Source organism: Hesperophylax consimilis, chromosome 6 (assembly GCF_061612785.1).
Source record: "Hesperophylax consimilis isolate HC1 chromosome 6, BYU_Hcon_1.0, whole genome shotgun sequence".
Lineage (NCBI taxonomy): Eukaryota > Metazoa > Arthropoda > Insecta > Trichoptera > Limnephilidae > Hesperophylax > Hesperophylax consimilis.
In genome coordinates this window covers 34890413-34909432 of record NC_142841.1, presented here as the reverse complement: position 1 = coordinate 34909432, position 19020 = coordinate 34890413, and the positions used below count along the sequence as shown (strand labels likewise).

Here is a 19020-nt window from a genome sequence, read left to right as displayed (position 1 = left end):
ATAAAAAAAATTATCACTTTCAGATTTTTATTCGAAAAATCTTCACGTCAAGAATGTCACTTTGACAAATATGTTTAACGGGTGTTTATAATAATAAAGTGCGATTCACACAGTAAATTGTGCCACGCAGTCTGCACTTTTTAGTGATAAATTCTGACTTTATTTATCATAATGTTTGAAGTGTTCATATAATTTGTATTAAATAATTTTTTCTTTCCAGCCGCGTGCCACAGGAGAAGCCAAGACCAAGCCCACCCAATCCTCGGTGCGAGAGTTGAGGGGTCTGGGCCTGACTCCAGACCTGATAGTCTGCCGCTCCGAGCTTCCCGTGGGGCTCTCCGTCAAGGAAAAGATATCCAACTTCTGTCATGTCGCACCGGAACAGGTAATTAGCCTTTACTCCGTTAGCAGAGGGCTGCTGATCTATCGAAGCTCCTAGACTGATAAATTAGTTTATAACACAGATCTCACCACAGTAAACCTTCCGTCTAGAAACGTATGTTTCTATTTTATCTTATTTAACAGGTTTACTTTCAACTCTGCCAAAGTTCGAATGTCTCGAGAAACTCCGCACCCGCCAATTGGGGTACACGTCAATACAACATTCAATGCGCAGTGTAAATACGGCAACCGTCACAATGTGTTTTTTTTATGCTGGCCCAACGTTTGAATGAATCGAAAATAAAAAATTGTGTGCGCTCTGTTTTTGACTATCTACTCCAGTTTGAAAATTCTTGCATTTTGAATATGGGTGACAGAGCTGTTCAAGTTTATAATTCCCATGTTTTCCAAGCCTGGCAACTGTCAAGACTGGCAGCCAACCTGTTAAACAATTAAACACTGTTAAAAATCAAAACCAAAATTTCCTCCGAAATCATAAGATTTGTTAGGAGTAGTATTCTACCTACTTAATTATGAACCATATTTTATGTAACATTTTAAAATTTTCAAATAAGGAATTGTACAAATTGTTCAAAGAAACATCACTATCTCAATGACATTTTTTTTTTCAAACCATTTTCAGGCAAAATATTAAAACATGCAATTAAAAAAGTTAAATAAACACAACTTTTTCACATTTGAAAAAAGATTCTTTACTGAACCATCAAAACGACCACATTCTAGAAATGGAAAGTACAGTCAAATTTACAGACTAAATGCAAAACGGTTGGGTTAAAACAGGACTTCGCCACGCTCAGTCAATGACAATAACACAGCGAAACAAAGAAAGTTCATAATAGCAGGCCCTTTGCCATCAAAATTAATTAATTTGTGAAATATTTATTACATTACTCATGGTTCTTTTTAGCTTTTTTTAAATACATATGAATTTCATTTTTGTTTTCGGGAATGAATGAATGCACATCTTAATCCACTTTCAGACATCCGATCGAGCTGAAACTCTGCAGATAGACTCGTTGTCGATGACAATGCAATCTATCAACTTTTGATTGCAATCACGTACACACATATGGACATTACACATTTCTCTGAAATTGGATGACATTACAGCAGTTTATACAAAATAAATTTCGGTCCTACCCAATCAGCATTTGGCGAGGTTGTTAGCGTGGTTGACTCCAGTCCCTGGGAAGGAAGGTACAATCCTGAGCCAAACAAAAATCTTTGAAATTGGCTACAAGGCAGCCCAATAGATGACATAACTAGGTGAAATATTGAAAATAGATGTATTATGAGGTTGATTTAACAAAAGTGTTGTTTGTTTTCCAGGTCATTTGCATCCACGACCTGTCTTCCCTGTACCACGTTCCCCTGCTGATGGAGTCCCAAGGAGTTGTTCAATTCCTGATTGACAGACTTCACCTCAATGTGCCCATTCCACGCCCAGGAAAGTAAGTTGAAAATATCACATTTTTTAAATTTTGTCAGTATGTACATATTTAAGTATTTACTCTTGCCATTACAAATATCAATTGTCAACAACAATTATTACACCATTACTATTACACTATTAAGCTGAAAATCTGTCCATGTTCAGTTTTACCATTATTTACCAATCAAGAGATATGAGAACAATAGTTAATTGCAGACATACTTTGCATATGGGAACACTTTTCATTGAAATGTGATCTAAAGACTTGTTTATATTGCAGACGTAATGTATAACTATGTATTTATAAATAAATTGATTATATGGCAGTCAATCTGCATATATCTTTGTATTTCCCCATCAGAATAGTAATTAATCTATTATTTATCCAGAATAAATTCACTAATATTCAATTTTATTAGGGATGACGAACCTCATTGTAATATTTAATCATTGAAGGAAGATAATTGTGTCTAATATATGTCCAGTCTAAGTAATAGGAATAGATTAAATGTATAAATTAAGTTGTTAAGCGCCCTTTAGGTGATTTTCTCACAAAAACCACGCTATACAAATAATCCAATCATTACTTTTATTATTTTGTTGAAATACCGATGTAAACAAAAGGCACGAAGATAGATATAAAAGAAGACTTGTATATATGAAGATTGGTATATTATATTCATATAAAAACAATGAATAATTCCGTCTTTTCTGCCATTGAAATGAGGCTGGCGCAAAAGATAGAACTACCCTTCCCGCTGTTAAGCATCAATCGAAAGAACGGTTAGAACTAATTATGTCCTTCTACAGAACTAAAAATCCGATTATTTTCGAATACAGACTAAATAATAAATGCTTATAATTTAAGCTTATTAAAGACCTTGGTGTCTCTCTTGACAGCAAGCTTTCTTTTCGGGACTTCAAAAATATAAAAACCCTTAGAACTCTTTACTGTTCCTTGGTTCGCCCCCATCTTGAATATGCTTGTGTTATATGGTCTCATTTTTATGCTATCCATATTCGTCATATTGAGTCCGTTCAACATCGGTTCCTAAAAGGGATTGCTAGGAGGCTAGGATTAGAAAGAGGCAGTTACCCGTATTATGAAATTGAACAAATTCTAAACCTTTCTCCTTAGAAGACCGTCGGAAAAAATCTGATCACATTTGTTTCTATAAAATTATCAACAATATTATTGACTCACCTACATTACTAAAACTCATCTCATTCAACATACCTTCTCGTAGACTCAGAAATAAAGAACTGCTCTTCCTCAATTAACACTCGACTAATTATGCTTATAATTCACCATTGTCCAGAATATGTAGAATAGTCAACTCACATCAAGACCTTGATTTTTTTGATACAAGTCGGAATGTTTTTTATTGCTCACTATACAATTGAGGATATTTTGTATCACTTTAGTTTTAGCAAGGTCTTGACTTGACATGACACTTCTATTTAATTTCTATTTTCTTATGTTTTCCCTGTTTGTCTCTGCTTTTATATACCATCCTTTACTCTTGCATTGTACACTGTCCCAAATCTCGTGTCGCTTTGTAATATATTGGACGTAAGTCCGTTAAATAAATAAACAAACTACCTTTCCCGAAGTGTGTTAACTCTTGACAGGCCAAAATGCCAAACAAAACGTCTGTAACCAGGTGGGTCTTCCAATGACCCCATGCATTTTTCTGTCTTATGGGCTTTTAAACTATAGAAATCCCAAGTATTCAGTCAATTATTCATGGTAACTTATGTATTTGCGCAGAAATATGTAAAATACTAAAATGATATGTCAAGTATTTAAGCTAATATATGGAGGATAGTAATTTTGGGTACTACCTACTCCCACACTTGGCTGCGGGATAGTTAATATATTTTATTTATTTTCTTCGTCTTGTTTTTATTGAGAGTTTTTGATATATAATGTATTGAATCCAATACATTTCTACCGCATGTCGTCATGACCAGTAAGTCATCATCAGTGTACAATATTAAGTCAGTGTCAGACAGTAAATTTAATATTAGGTACTACCTATTTATAAAGAAGCTCTATTTCTCTGCTACTTTTGTTTAGCGAAAACCTCTATGACCCTCTTTTTGATAAATATTGCCACTGAACAAAATGTATGATTGTGCCATTCCTCAAAATTAGCTAGATATCATACCCTTTTCTGAAAAACTTCCTTTAAAATTCCAAACCCCCAGATCTGAGGACTTCTTCCCAGACATGCATCACTGCGAGACAATGCTTGACAACAACTAATCACTAATCTCATGATGACATGTTGTATCTTGTATCGAAGAAAGTCGTAAGCAGAACATTAGCTGAAAAAGTGTGGATGTTATTTTGAAGACACAATATCAACAAGAATATCACACATACTCGTTTCCGTTTACCATACTACTAAACAAACTGTTCCTTCCGATGCGGTGGTGAAAGCAAGAACGGTGTCCGCGATATGCTAAAATTGGGAAAGAATTGTATGCACCTATGCTTTTGACTGTTCATAGATTATTTTAACAAAGTAGTAAAATTCTGGATCGCAATCAAAAACCAACTGCTATGAACAAAGACACAGTCGCAATGCAACTTATGCACGCTTAGTAGGTACCTATTGTATAAGATCTTTGTGAGATGTTGTAACTGAATTTCGTATTGTGATTAGCTATGTAGGAAATTTTATTGATTGTTACTACTCCTAACTTAGGAGCACTTGATTAACTGGCCGCTACTGGTCATGACCCCAATTTTTTTCCCATCCGGAAAACCTTATAAGAGAGTTGCATTCATACCATAATAGTTATACAATTCGAAAGAAACATCCCATTCGCGAAATATCGATGGGAATATGATTAAAGACATTCAACATTCTGGTATCTTCTATCTTTTTCATTTTCATACAAGACGTGTGAGAAAGAAGATTACTATGAACGGCTTTTAGGACGATCGCTGATGACGTGCATACGATCTAAATACGTGGTTAAAGTTTGTTTGCCGTGCTGCTCTATTGCATTGCATCTGCTGTATTGTTGTCCTTCAGGATAATGGTGAAGTGGAAAGACCTTATAAGTATTGTTTCTATTCTAAGGGTTAAAGTTTGTTTATTTTGTTACTCAACCTTGTACTGTTGTTGTGCAGGTTCATGGTGAAGTGGAAGGACCTGGCCAAGCGCGTGGACTCGCTGCGCAAGGAGGTGAACATCTCGCTGGTGGGAAAATACACCAAGTTCGAGGACTCGTACACCAGCATCGCCAAGGCGCTGCAGCACGCCTCTGTGTCGGCCGGCTACAAGGTCAACATCAAGTACATCGAGGCTGCCAACCTCGAGAAGGAGATGAAGACAGAGAATCCCGTGCTGTACCACGAGGCCTGGCAGAACCTCTGCAAGAGCGAGTGAGTAGGAATTTACGTCTTGTATTGAAGTTGTATGAGGCCGCCATTGAATGCGGAACCATTACATTTTCTATCAACTACTCCTAATTATGTTAGTTTCCGTCTTTGTTGTGTAATGTGTTTTCTTATCAAAATGGTAATATGTATGGTACTATAAAGCTTAAAATATTTAGCAATTTGCTATTTCATTATTACACTTAATTCTGTTTTTACATGGGGGATCCGTTCGACATAATAATACCTTACAAAAATGCAGTACATAATGTACAGGAAAATGAGAGATTCTATTCTATGAAAATCACTCCAGGAGGTTCAAAAAATAATAAACACATTTTTGTTTATTTATTTTTTTACATTTACAGGAGGCCCTAATGTTTAGCCATAGGAAAACAAATTCTCTCAGGGCCTATTTAATCTCGTGATGCTGTGTGGAGAGTCTTTTAACCTTTTCTATGCGTCATTAATTTGTATCACTTCGTTCACACGCGGGGCTATTTATTATCAATCTAATTTATGACTTTAAACAATAATCACGCATGGATTTTAAAATTTGTTTTAAAAAATACGTCGCTTATGTCTTGAATTATCTTTTCAAGTATAAATAAACAATCCGAACATCAATGGGGCTTGATAAAAATTCGAAGTATATATTCATAATGTAACTGAAATGGTATGCCCGGGCGGCCATGTTTATTTCAAGGTTAACGATACACATGATTATAAACATGCCGGAGTAGAGCTCTTCAACTGTGGTGCGATGTAAGTGGTTGATTTATGGGTGCGATGTCGCGTTTGACTGGATACATGAAATATTGACACACTTAAAAAGGTTCATATAATAAAAAATAACTACACTTAAATTTACAAAAATAATGAAATAATTTTTCTGTTATTATGTCACCGTAAATATGTATCACTTAATATATTTTTTTATCGTGATTTTGAAACAGTTCTCAACGCATAACGGCAGAATCATGGCTTTCATGTATTTCAGCAGCTTCGCAATTATTATCGATGTCACTGTCACTAATTTCAAAATCTGAATCTATTTCTAAAGTAGCACCAAATATTTCTTCGTCATTAAGACCACGACCCGACATTTTGTATTTTGGCAATAAAAATACTTTCAAGAATTGATAAAAAGTCAAACTTGTACAACTTTACACTTGATTTTTCACTATAAAAAAGTTTTAACCACGTATCTTTATTTGAAAATAATCTAACACTGACGAAATTTTATATTTCTTCAATAGTTTGAATGAATGTATGTAACTGAACTTATTTTAAAATATGATAAATCAGATTTAATGTACACTGTAATTAAAATAGTTCATATCCACGAAAAAGCAAACAATAATTCGATAAAACAATGTAATCTACACGGCGAGCGTCTCTGTTTGAGAATCTTATAAAATGCGCCTGCGCAATAACGTGTGTAAAGACGCGGGAAGAATTCAAACTGATTCATTTTTCGCTCTGAGTTGGAAGATCCCTTCAAATCTTTGTATCGATGATTAGGATACGTATTATGGATAAATATCGTAAGATGTCAGTAGTGTAAAGATGTGAGATTTTTTAAGAGTATAAGTTTTACCGTGCTCAAGCATGTTTCATACCCATAACGCCGAAGAAACTTTGCGTCGCACAGATGTGCCACCCGCGTACAGGGCATGTACAGTGCGTCGCAGGCGTGCGTCTCCCGCAGAGAAAAGGTTAAGGAAATGAAGAGGAGTTATTACATACAACACTATTATCGTGTAGTGTATGCACAGGGGTGGGAAAAATTTATGATTCTTATCAGAATGGAAATTATCATCATGGTGTAAAAATAACATTTACTGTATATTATTTATTTCGGCTAATGCCTTTTACTTAAGCTTTAACCCCCAGCTATATAATTTGTAATTATTTTTCAATAAAATGTTCGGAGATTTTTTCTTACAATCTATACACGGCGTCCAGAAACTCGTAGAACAAGCTGGTGAATCTACATTACATTTGGAGTGGAGTATGTGGTATAATTTTTGTTGTGTTGAGCTTTTACACAAATTTTTTTCCTCATCGCCTGTGCTATCTTAAGGGATGAGGGTCTTTTTCGCGAAAGAAAGAAGAGGAAGTTCTGAGAAAGAAAAAAATATTAGAGGTGGATAGGAATGGTGGGGGGGTTGAATGTGTCCAGGAGTGACAGACGTATGAATCCATCCTTCCCAATGCCAAGGTCAAAAGGTCTCCCTCATCCAGTCTCTTCATATCCGGCCCGCCACGCAGAAGGTGGGAAAACGCATCCGTCGTCAAGACGTAGACAAACCTCACCCCATGAATTCGGGCATCCCTGCTAAGTCACCAAACATAGAAAACCACAAAACAAACTATGGCAGGGGTTTTAGGTTAAAAATAGTTTCCAGGGCGGCAGTACACATACCCGCCTTCAAATTGAAAATACCACCTGTTTAATGCCTATTAAATGCTTCGAAGTGTATACCCGGCTCCAAAAGTTTTTTTATCCCTTTAGTTGCCAAAAAAAATAATTGAAATGCTTAAATCGAAAAAAAAAACGTTTCTTTGGGCTCTCTATAGAATGTTGTTTCCCGCTTGTTTCACGTTTCCGGACACTGTTAGGTGCATAAGGTCTTGTGTTTCAAATGTTGTTTTTTGTAACAGTTTTTTTTTTTTCAGTGGCGTGGTGATTCCGGGCGGTTTCGGCCAACGCGGCATGGAGGGCAAGATCGAGGCTTGCCAGTGGTGCCGCGAGACGCAGAAGCCGATGTTGGGCATCTGCCTCGGGCTGCAGGCGGCCGTCATCGAGTTTGCGCGCAACGTGCTCGGGCTCGAGGGCGCTAACACCACGGAGGTGGACCCCGACACCAAACATCCGCTGGTCATCGACATGCCCGAACACCACCCCGGACAGATGGGCGGCACCATGCGGCTGGGCAAGAGGACCACGTATCTGACAAAGAGTGTCATGTGTAAGTAATTTATTATCTGTTTCACCACTGTCACCATTGAGTAACGCTACTGGCGCCAGTGAAAATCATGAGGATGCTGTGTGATGCATTAGGTTATAATCAGTGCCTTGGCAAGTCAGCCCCCGGAGCAGAATGCTCCCATTGTGCCAGCACAAAAACATATGGGTTCGATGTAGTAAACTACAATTAATTTAGTTGGTTTACGATAAAATAGTATGTATGCATAATTTTCTCTTTTTTTGTGACAAAATGAAACATATCATCAATGAATGGGCTTTCATTCCATCCAAACACAGTCAGAAGAAACATAAACTGGTGTTGCTAATTTTAATATATAATACTACTAGTAGACGTGTACCCAGCGTTGCTGGGGGTTATCCTTAGGAGATAGACGTACACCATCACAGACCTTTCTGTAGGCCTTTTTATGATATACAATTCCTTAGTACATTATTTTGATGTATCTCATAAGGTTTAGCCAGTGTTAGCAATGTAAGCGCCCAAAAATATTTTGTTACAACTCGATTACAAAACATCAACTTTTCTCTACTTTCTATAAATATTATATGCATGTTTTATGTATATAAACCTCCTTGAAGAAATTCTCTACATGATAGTGAAAACCCTATCAAAATCCGTTGCTTAGTTTAGAAGAACTAAGCGCACAAACAGACAGACGCGGATAGCGACTTTATTTTATCTATTTAGAGATTTACTATATTTAACTGTGCCAAATGTGAGTCTTTATCTACAAAAACTATGGAAGATTTATTGCCCTGATTATAATATGTACTTGCCAAAATAATACATGATACGATAAGTGTACTTATCTTTGTAATTTCCCATAATTACTGATCATAAGCAATCCTCTTATCTAAAAAAATAATCAATAATACATAAATATGTTAATGGCATAGTTAATATATGCCAAACATTTTATTACAACCCATTCTTATTCTCAACTAGCTGTACCCCGCCACGCGTTGCTGGGCTCAGTTTGCGTGTGCAGATAGAAAAACAAAAGCGCATGTTGCTTTTACATCCAACAGAAGTGCTGCTTTTTTTAAAAAGAAAAATACTAACAGATTACACTGTTTTTCAAAAACGCATGTTTTACCTGTCACAGGTGACATCTATATAATATAGGTATATAAAAACACAAGCCTATTCAAAGTTCAAAATGTACGGTAAAGAATTTTCGGAGATTTAAGATTTTGAACCAACAAACATACACATTTTTATTTATATATATAACTTGGTTTCAGTATCACCTGCCAGCTTTTGCATGTGATCCTTTCTACAATACAGCATCCCCAGAGATGTCAGACACAAAGCCAGATATAATTTGATTATGTCATAACCATTACAGATTAACCCAACTGCAGTATTTTTTTTGTCAATGCAAGAGAACTCCAAAATTTCCGCATAATTCAAAATTTTTAGGGACAAAAAAAAGTTGACTATTCAAAGGCCTTCAAATTCAAATATTAAAAGTAAATTCGTAAACATAGACATATTTCTGCGTAAATCGAAAATTCACTACCGATTGCCGCCGTGGTCGACCTGTCGATTTAGATTTACGAAATAATAATACAAATTAGTATGATGTATAACTGCGGCAATCAAAATTTCTAGGGCTGCAAAGACTGAAATTAATATTATTTATTTTTTATGCATTTCCAGCCCAACTGTACGGTAACAAGGATTCCATTGAAGAAAGACACAGACATCGGTATGAAGTGAACCCCGCCTACACGGATCAATTAGAAAAGGCTGGACTCAAATTCGTTGGTAAGCTAATCCATTTTGTTGTGCCTTTCCTACGGGAGTTTGGACATGTTCATAGCTGTTTTAATTAGAAGCAGCTGCTTCATATTGCAAGCGCACCATTCTCAAAGGTTCTAAAATCCTACTGACCCATTGTTTCCCTTCAATTTAACATTTGATTAACCTTTTGAACGCGTTAATTTGCTCCCTTTTATCTATACCCGTACGCGGTACATATTTTCAAATACCTATGCACGCAATTAAATGTCAAATTATAGCATTCTGGCATGATTTATTGGACTATATAGACAGAACAGATAATTCTCCACAATATGATAACAAATCCTTGTGTGTCAACACTCTTAGATGTTTTTTTTTTTTTTTTTTTTTTTTTTTTTTTATATTTACTCCACACAGGAGGCCCTGAAGAAAATAATTTCCCTCGGGGCCTATGTCATCTTTGGGGATGCTGTGTGGAGGGTCTTTTTTTGGAGAGGAAGGAGTGAACATGGGTCTTGAAGAGTCCCATGTTGTAGGAGGGAGGAAACACAGAGGCCGGCAGTTCGTTCCACAGCCGAGCTGTTGAACTTAAGAACGAATCGTAGAAGCGACCCGTTCTCATGTGACAAGTGTCAACTGTGTACAAATGTTGGGCGCGCGTTTGGCGTGTATCCCGACTACGCACCGGTGCCGAAGGGATCAATGACGCTAGTTCCTCAGAGCATCTTCCATTGTAATACCGATAGAACAAGGACAGCATACCTACCTGACGCCTGTGCTCTAAAGATTGCAGTCCGTTTGTTAAGATTGGGGAATCTATCAAACGGACCGCCCGTTTCTGCACAGAGTCGAGGGTTTTTTAAAGGATGTTTATAAAAATAAAAACATAAAATTTCATACAAAGACATACCGTATCTTTTGAATGTGGTCCCGCCATTCACTCGGCGTGTGTGTACTTAGGCTACTGCGTTGATAGACACAAGTGGGACACCATGATCACTTATCATTTTTAGTTATGAAAACTTTTTCTCAAACTGAACACTTAAATTTTATGTCACTTAATATAATAACAAAATTGGACTAACGCCATCCGTTGACAAAATTGTAAACCATAGCACTCGAAGGCGCAAAGAGGCTCACTTGATTATCGATGTTTTTTAATGAAATACAATTTTATTTTCGAGAAATTCTTGTTGATGTCAGCATCGTGATAGTTCTACGAATGTTCAAGCAAGCGGGAAATAAATTTATGTCGAAAGACCGCTGGAATATCGGCATTCAAAGTTTCCGTATCAACAGTTGATACAGCCGCGTGTGAGTATGGACTTTTTGCCGTAACAACAGTTGATACGACCGCGTGCAAAGAGTCAAAAGTTGCATCGAATAATATAATCCTACATCACATGTGCAAATGAGATGACCCTGCACTTACTCGCTTACACTTACTGCCAGTAGGCTATCTCACTTTCTCTAATGGCACTTAAAATATTGGGGAAAAATTGAAATACTTGTATTATTTATGATAACAAGTAATATGAATTTATTTTCTAACGAAATGTTAATCAACATTTTCTTATCACACACGAGGGCATTATGGCACTCATTTGGTTAGAGGTAAGCACATAATCTGAAGCGAAGTGTGACATAGTACTATTTGAAAATAATCTAAAGTATGACAAGTATCATATATCTTTGGCTTGCCACTTTGAGATCTGTACAACATGCCCGTAGTTTGTAATGTCTAATGTCGATATCTGAATTCTGTTAAATTTATGTAATTTTCCAGGCAAGGACTCAACAAAGAACCGCATGGAGATCGCCTGTATCGAGGAGCACCCCTTCTACTTCTCGGTGCAGTTCCACCCCGAGTACCTGTCGCGCCCCCTCTCTCCCTCCCCGCCCTTCCTGGGCCTGGTGCTCGCCTCCGTGGGCAAGCTGAAGCCCTACCTGTCCAAGGGCTGCCGCTTCAGCCCCAAGACCATGTCCGACGTCAGCTCGGGTAAGAGAACTGATTACAATTTCTCACTTAGAGCTCATCTGACCAACGAACTATAGAATAAAGAAGAAAACTAGAAGTGCCTTCCATACAAATTTGAATGGAAACAAATGTTATCACTGGCTTGCTTGCACTCTATGTCTTGCCTAACATTGTACATCTCCATCCCATTTGAATTTCGTAATCATGGTGAAATTTGTATTGGAAATTTAAGGCCTGATTGGCCTTATTTGGGTCATGGAACATCTCCACAAGGCATTTTTTGTGTTCTTCTTTATTCTATGTTACCATCAGATTGTTTAGGTGCTAGATAAGATAAAAGTTGCAAATCTCTACCTATATCAAAGTTATTTAAAAAAAAATTTAAATAAGTAATATTCAGTGTGAATAACCAATTTTAATATCATTGATACCATTTAAATTTTTAACAACAATACATAATATTAAAAGTACTAAATTTCTTATTTTTCTATTAATTATACAGGGTGTATCGGCACGTACCCGACAAACTTTAACCAGCTATTCCTTGGCACATTTGGAGTAAAAAATGTTATGGGCACTTTGCTGTCTGGTAACATTTTTTTTTAATAAAAAATTTATTATTCATATTTTCACCACATGTCACCAATGTTTTATCCTTTGTCAAAGTTTGAAAACCCGTCTGGCAATATTTTGGTTGAGTTTCGTTGAATAATGTACGTACGTACCTACATTGGCGCGCTTTTGCAATCACAACGAAATGGCACGGCACCATTCGTCTCATTTTTAACTTTTATTATTTAGTGTGTACGAAAGAGCGAGGACACTTTTTGACACACTTGCTAATAACAGCTGTTGAACGCGAGAAACAATTCCAATGACAGTGACGGAGTGTGGATTTTTGATTTTTTTTTTGTTTTTAATTGAAAAAAAATGTTACCGGACAGCAAAGTGCCCATAACATTTTTTACTCCAAATGTGCTAAGGAATAGATGGTTAAAGTTTGTCGGGTACGTGCCGATACACCCTGTATATACCCAGTAACAAATCTACATACATTATTTCTACCCAATAATCTCATGCTTTTTATCCTTTCCCTCCCAAACTTATATATTCCCACCATTATCAACCTGTCAAAAGACAAAACAATTAACTTTTTTTTGTTTGATGCACTTTAAAAATGGAATACATTCAAATATTTTTTTTAATTTTTTTTTTTTTATAGTGAATACCTCACAAGAGTCCCAACTGCTCCCGTCTGGAGCCAGTGAGACTATGGCATCCCCAATTGGGGGATGTTGTGAGGCTGAAGGTAAGTGGGGAGGGGAAAGAGGAAGGTGGGGAAGTACCTGGCTATTCAGATCTAGTCACTAAACACGGCTAAAGCCATTTGGAGCAACGTTTCAATTCTGAATAGTGGTCTTACACCAGGGCGATACTGGTAGTATCTTCCACTCTGGAACGTGCCGCAAATATACTATGTATTATTTTAATTAATTAATTGTGAAATAACACAAATTAATCAAATAAAATTTATTTGCGCACGCCGGGTTCGAACCCGCGACCTTCGGAATGGCAGTCCAATGCGTTACCACTGGACTATGCCGGCCGTCAGTATATATGATGGACAAGTTTCAAGAAAGTACCTACCGCAATTCTATTAAACATTTAACCTTTTTTTTTATTAATAATAATTATGTATTGTATAAAATTAAAATGAAAATCCTGAAAAATATTGGTTTGAAATGCGACACATTAGCTATGACATTGTCTGCCTCAGGTTGACCTCGACCTGACACTGACAGTGACCTCCACCGTGTTTTGAATCTGGCCTAGATATTGATCCCACCTTGTGACAGCACTCACCTTGACATTGGCCTAATATTCGTACTCTACATTCAGGATTGTTTACATTCTACCATTGCTTTGGAATACACTAATGGGTACCCCAACTTCTCTTTTTGACACTTGTAAATTAATGAAGACATCAATCGTTTATCATTAATCTAAACAAAATGGGTTCTCTATACGTAACTAGCTAATGTACCCGGCGTTACACGGGCTTTAAGCAAAGTTTTTTTAAATTAGATGCAGACACTAATTTTCTTCTTATTTTATCTAGTGTGCTAAATTTCATCAAGTGTTAAAAGTTTGCTTTAATTGGTGGGAAAAGGTGATGGGGGGTGGTTTTTCAAAAGCTCGTGTATGTAGACAGTGACCTTCCTCTTGCTTTGAAGGTTAATTGTTAAAAATTTCATTTCATCTCGGAATAAAACTCTAGATTTGTATAAAGACCAAGCCACAGACACTCTTCTTTATGGATTTATAGACAAACGGAAGATTGCAAAATTTTGTTACTTATCTTTATCATACTTATTGATATCTTGATCTTAATACAGGGTGCGGCAAAACATACAAAAAAATGGCCAAACTTACAGAAATGGATTTTATTTTACTCGGTACATCATGTCTTTTTATGCATCAAGTCCTGAAGATGATATTAGGAAGATGATGGCCCCCAGTAGAGATGCTTTGATGAAGGCGAATTCTGAAGTTTTCAGCTGCTTTTTGGCACACCTCGACGGGTATAGCGGCGATTTCCTACCGATTTTTCCTCCCACAGGAAGAAGTCGTAAATTTCAGCCGGAAAGCCTACTGGGTGCTAAAACGGCCATTCACAAGAAACGACGAAGCCCCGGCGTTGTCCAGACCACCGAACCACGGTAACGACTGAAAATGGTACGACCCTCCCGACACAATGATCCCAGGTTCCTACTCCCACCACACGAGAAGTACCGGTCCTTCAAAACTGCACTGTCTGTTTTGCTGCACCCTGTAATATTTATATATTTATTAATTTTCGGAAAATCGACAGTTTACATTTAATCAGTTTGTACATAAGTATTGTATAGCTAAAATAAAACCAATTATAGATTTCCTCCTTATGACTTTACCTCTACTGAGACAGCATAATATGGAATAAGTAAATTAAATTTGTGAGAAAGGAATATGAATTAAAAGATTTATACAAAACAAAAGATTATATAATTGAAAAATTTACAAAACAATACATTTATAGCCATGGAGAGAGGTTGTAGATATAAATCAAATCATAATAGAGATATAAACAATAGAGACATTAACATTATTCACCAACCATCAGAGAAATATTCTTTTATGGACCTCTCGTATTTGGTAAATTCGCAACTGAAAATATCAACCTTGGATAATACGCTATTGTAATTATTGCATAGTCTGTTCCGGCAAGAATTCTGCTTAGAGTTCGTTTTGCTTTGATCAACCCTGAACAGGACACAAGAGCGTGTTGAACGCGCAGGTACATTGAATGGAATCTTGTTTAGCAACTCTGAGCATTGAATATTATTGTTAACTACTTTATACAGGAATAGTGCATCCTTATGATGCCTCCGTACACTCAGTGAATCAATTTTAAAGTATGAAGCTGCCTCTGCATAATTATTAAATCTTACAAATGACTTGTAACAAAGATATTTTAGGAATTTGTTTTGAATTGCTTTGATTTTGTTTATGTGGATTTTGTAAAATGGAGACCAAACAACTGATGCAAACTCCAAATGACTTATAGGCAAAGTAGAGTTGCTTAATGATATCAATGCTATTAAAAAGTTTTGTGTTTCTTATGATGAAGCATAACATGAAGCTAACATTTTAGCAGCTTTATTTGTGATTTGATGCATATGAAGGTTATATTGTAGTTTACTATCAAGGGTTATTCCGAAATCACGAATATCTGAGACTGTTGCAATGTAATGCAATGTAATATCTTGATTGGTACAGTGAAGCTTTGTAAATGTTTTTCTTGAGTAATAAATAATATGAATTACCTTCTGCAGATGAAGAAGAGATGCCCAAGATGGAGGAACTGATCATCGCCAACGGACACGAGGCCGTTTCCAACGGCTCAGAAACTAACGACGAAGACACCAAACCATGGACCCCCGTTGCCAAGCTCAAATTCATCAATGGCCACAGCGACCTCAATGGTCACAGCGACTTAAATGGCCACAGTGACCTTAATGGCCTCAATGGCATCGATGAAGAGAATCTCAAAATCAACCACTAAATAATACCTATCAAAAAATATTATTCTTTCCGATTAAAATTAATTTTAAATATTATTATTAATTACTTGTGTTACAAATCGTTTTAAATGTTTATTTTATTGTTCTAGCATGTAAACAAAAAGAAAAAAAATGGTTTACATATTAATATTATGTACCAACTTATTTTTATTAAAAAAAATATTGTTAATGGAAATTTTAAATTACAGATTAGTTAACTCCTTCAGCACGCATTGTTTTGTATCATTAAAACTTAAGTTGACCTCCTAGTTTCAGTAGTTCATAGTTCTATAAGCATACTTAGTTGATTATTATGATTTAAGAATACTTGGACGGTTTTTTCACAGAATTTGAACTATTCATCATATTTTAAAGTTCATTTTCAAGTTCTATTAGATTTTTCTTATCATTTTGAACTTGAAAAAAACCTTTACAGAACTTTAAATTCTGTGAAACAACTGGCCTTTAATTGTTAAGAAAGCATTTTTTATAATTATAAGTATCGACAAATAAATAAATAAGAAGTAGTAACTTCTAGTAAGACAAAAAAACTTTTCTGTTCTCTCCTATTCTAAGAGAAAACCTTGCTATTTTTTCCTCTATAGAATAATTTGCCACGTGACTTAACATTTTACTCATTATTGATTGATAATAATTATTATATTTTGATGATTTGTTTAGCGCCGTTTTTGTGAAATAGTACCTCAATGGCAATAATGTAATATCTCCACTAATTTAAAAACATCATATCAACTATTGGAAACTTTTAGTAATGGGCTGAAATTTACAAAAAACACCTTTCTTGCTGAATTTAATAGTCACACATCTACAGTAGAATCATTTTGAAGAGATTGTATCGTGGGTAAGAGGGGACTGCGGGCGGTGTTCCAAACTATTGTGAACCAGTTTAATTCTCTTTAAAATGATTTGCCTGTACCTGTATTAGTATCATTAGGCAGAATAATTTGTATTTAGGTTTTTTTTTTTTACATTATGGTTAATGAATAAACAAAATGTAATGCTGAATTTTTGGCCATGTCATAATTTAGGTATACTAATAAAGATGTCCGGGGGTAAAGTGCACTAACTTCCGAAGGTGATTCTACATGATGGTAAAAGTAAAAAAGATACATACATAACTTTTTTGAAATTCTGCAGGTTTTTTTTTCAGTACAAAAATATTTTTCATAGAAGAAAATTATTTTTTTCATAAAAACAATTCAACGTATGTACCTGAAAAACTACCTTGAAATTTCGATAAAAGTTATGTATCTTTTTTACTTGTAGCAATGTGAACATGTAGAAGCACATCCCAAAGTTTGTGCACTTAACCCCCGGGGACCCTGCATATACATATATATATATGTATATAATATTTTATACATCAAATATATTGGCTGTGAAAAGGAAGGGAATAAATTAACTCATCACACCTAAATCTGTTTGGAGACAAACGTTGTATGTTTTAGCAATTGAAAAATTCTTTTTGACAAAATGCTACATATCCTATCAAAAAAAAAAAACCTAATTACAAAATTTTGTTAACAATTCAAATCCTCTTTTCATAAAAAATCACAGCAGGCCAGGAATCTTTTAAAGGGCTTCTGCCTTTTCATGGTCAATGTTATTCAATGTAGTTAAATTAAATTAGTGATATTATCTTATTTAGGGTGATTGAGTATTGTATCTTCCGCAGTTGTTAGGCGGGGGTTGTGACCTAGTGGTCTACGTATTTGACTGATTCGGGAGGTTGCGGGTTCGATTCCCAACAAAGTGAAAAAAATATATTGATGTCGATTGTCAGGTTGGACGGACCTTAAAAATATATTTTACAGTTGTTAAAAGAAACGTCTAAACATAACGAAACCACGAAATCGTGGTAATCTTTACTTCAATGTAAATTAGATGACATATTTTGAAATGTGCCAATAGATATTTGATTATCATATTGTACCCTGTATGTAAACTTGTAAAAACGTATTGTTTTAATGCAACAATTTATCGAAATTCTATAATGCTGATTAAAAACACTGTAAATACATTTTTTAATTGTTTATTATTGACCGTACTTATGGACACTCCAATTAAGCTTATATTTAATAACCCCCTAGGATGGAGATACAATTCACCGCCCACATTACCTACGCACAGCTGTCGTTTATGACAAAACCATGCGTAACAAGACTTATTTGATTCCACTCAGAGATCCATTCTCCCACATTCACAATTTTTTTTAATAACGGAAAATCCATGTAACTCAAAAATGTCATGGCTGGACAAGTAGAGGCACCAGTGCATACTAATATCTTGTCGAAACTTGTTCCTACACCTGAATCGGTAGTTTTAGTTAGAGCGTTGGGAGAGTTGGAGGTCAAAAAGCGGAACCTATTTTTCACGGTGACCGGATAAATCATCAAAATGATAATTCATCACATCTTTAAAAAGTTATATAAAGTCATGGAAAGTGATGAAACAAAAACTTTTTTAACTGGGTTAAGTAGGTTAGGTTTAAATTTTTTTTTTCATCGTTTTTAATGACTTTATATCACTTTTTAAAAGTGTGTTGAATAGTCACTGTTGAGTTATCATGGAATCATTTTTCGCTTCGTGTCTCATCTAAATATATTACATCAATATGGCTGGACAAGTTTCTTGAAATCTTCAAATATGATTTACTCAATTGCCCCCGTTTTGGGTTGAGGTCGCACGAACGATTGATAAAGTTAGCGATTAGCGAGCACGGTAGAATATGATTCCGACAGTAGGTAGACAAAAGCCGTACCAAGGTGTCTGATAAACTGTCAATATGCACAACTTGTTATAATGTCGTTCGTTGTGCAAAATAACTGGTTCATTGATGAATGGGGGTGAACTAACTAATCTGTTAGAACTGAAAGAAATCGTATAAACGATTCATATACTTAATTAATTCATCTAAGACACAATCAATTGATTATGTCCCAGCTTCGAGA

General features: G+C 35.7%; 1 protein-coding gene across 1 annotated transcript in view; it reads left to right on the top strand.

Annotated features, from left to right (window-relative positions):
- Ctps (CTP synthase) overlaps positions 1-18089 on the top strand; it is a 32178-nt gene extending 14089 nt beyond the window's left edge. Inside the window, exons 4-10 of the mRNA XM_089632634.1 lie at positions 221-385; positions 1732-1853; positions 4980-5234; positions 7911-8203; positions 9887-9994; positions 11757-11969; positions 15821-18089. Coding sequence (XP_089488760.1) covers positions 221-385; positions 1732-1853; positions 4980-5234; positions 7911-8203; positions 9887-9994; positions 11757-11969; positions 15821-16050 — 1386 coding nt within the window. The 3' untranslated portion in view covers positions 16051-18089. The remainder of the gene's footprint in view (positions 1-220; positions 386-1731; positions 1854-4979; positions 5235-7910; positions 8204-9886; positions 9995-11756; positions 11970-15820) is intronic.
- Positions 18090-19020: the final 931 nt, after the last annotated feature.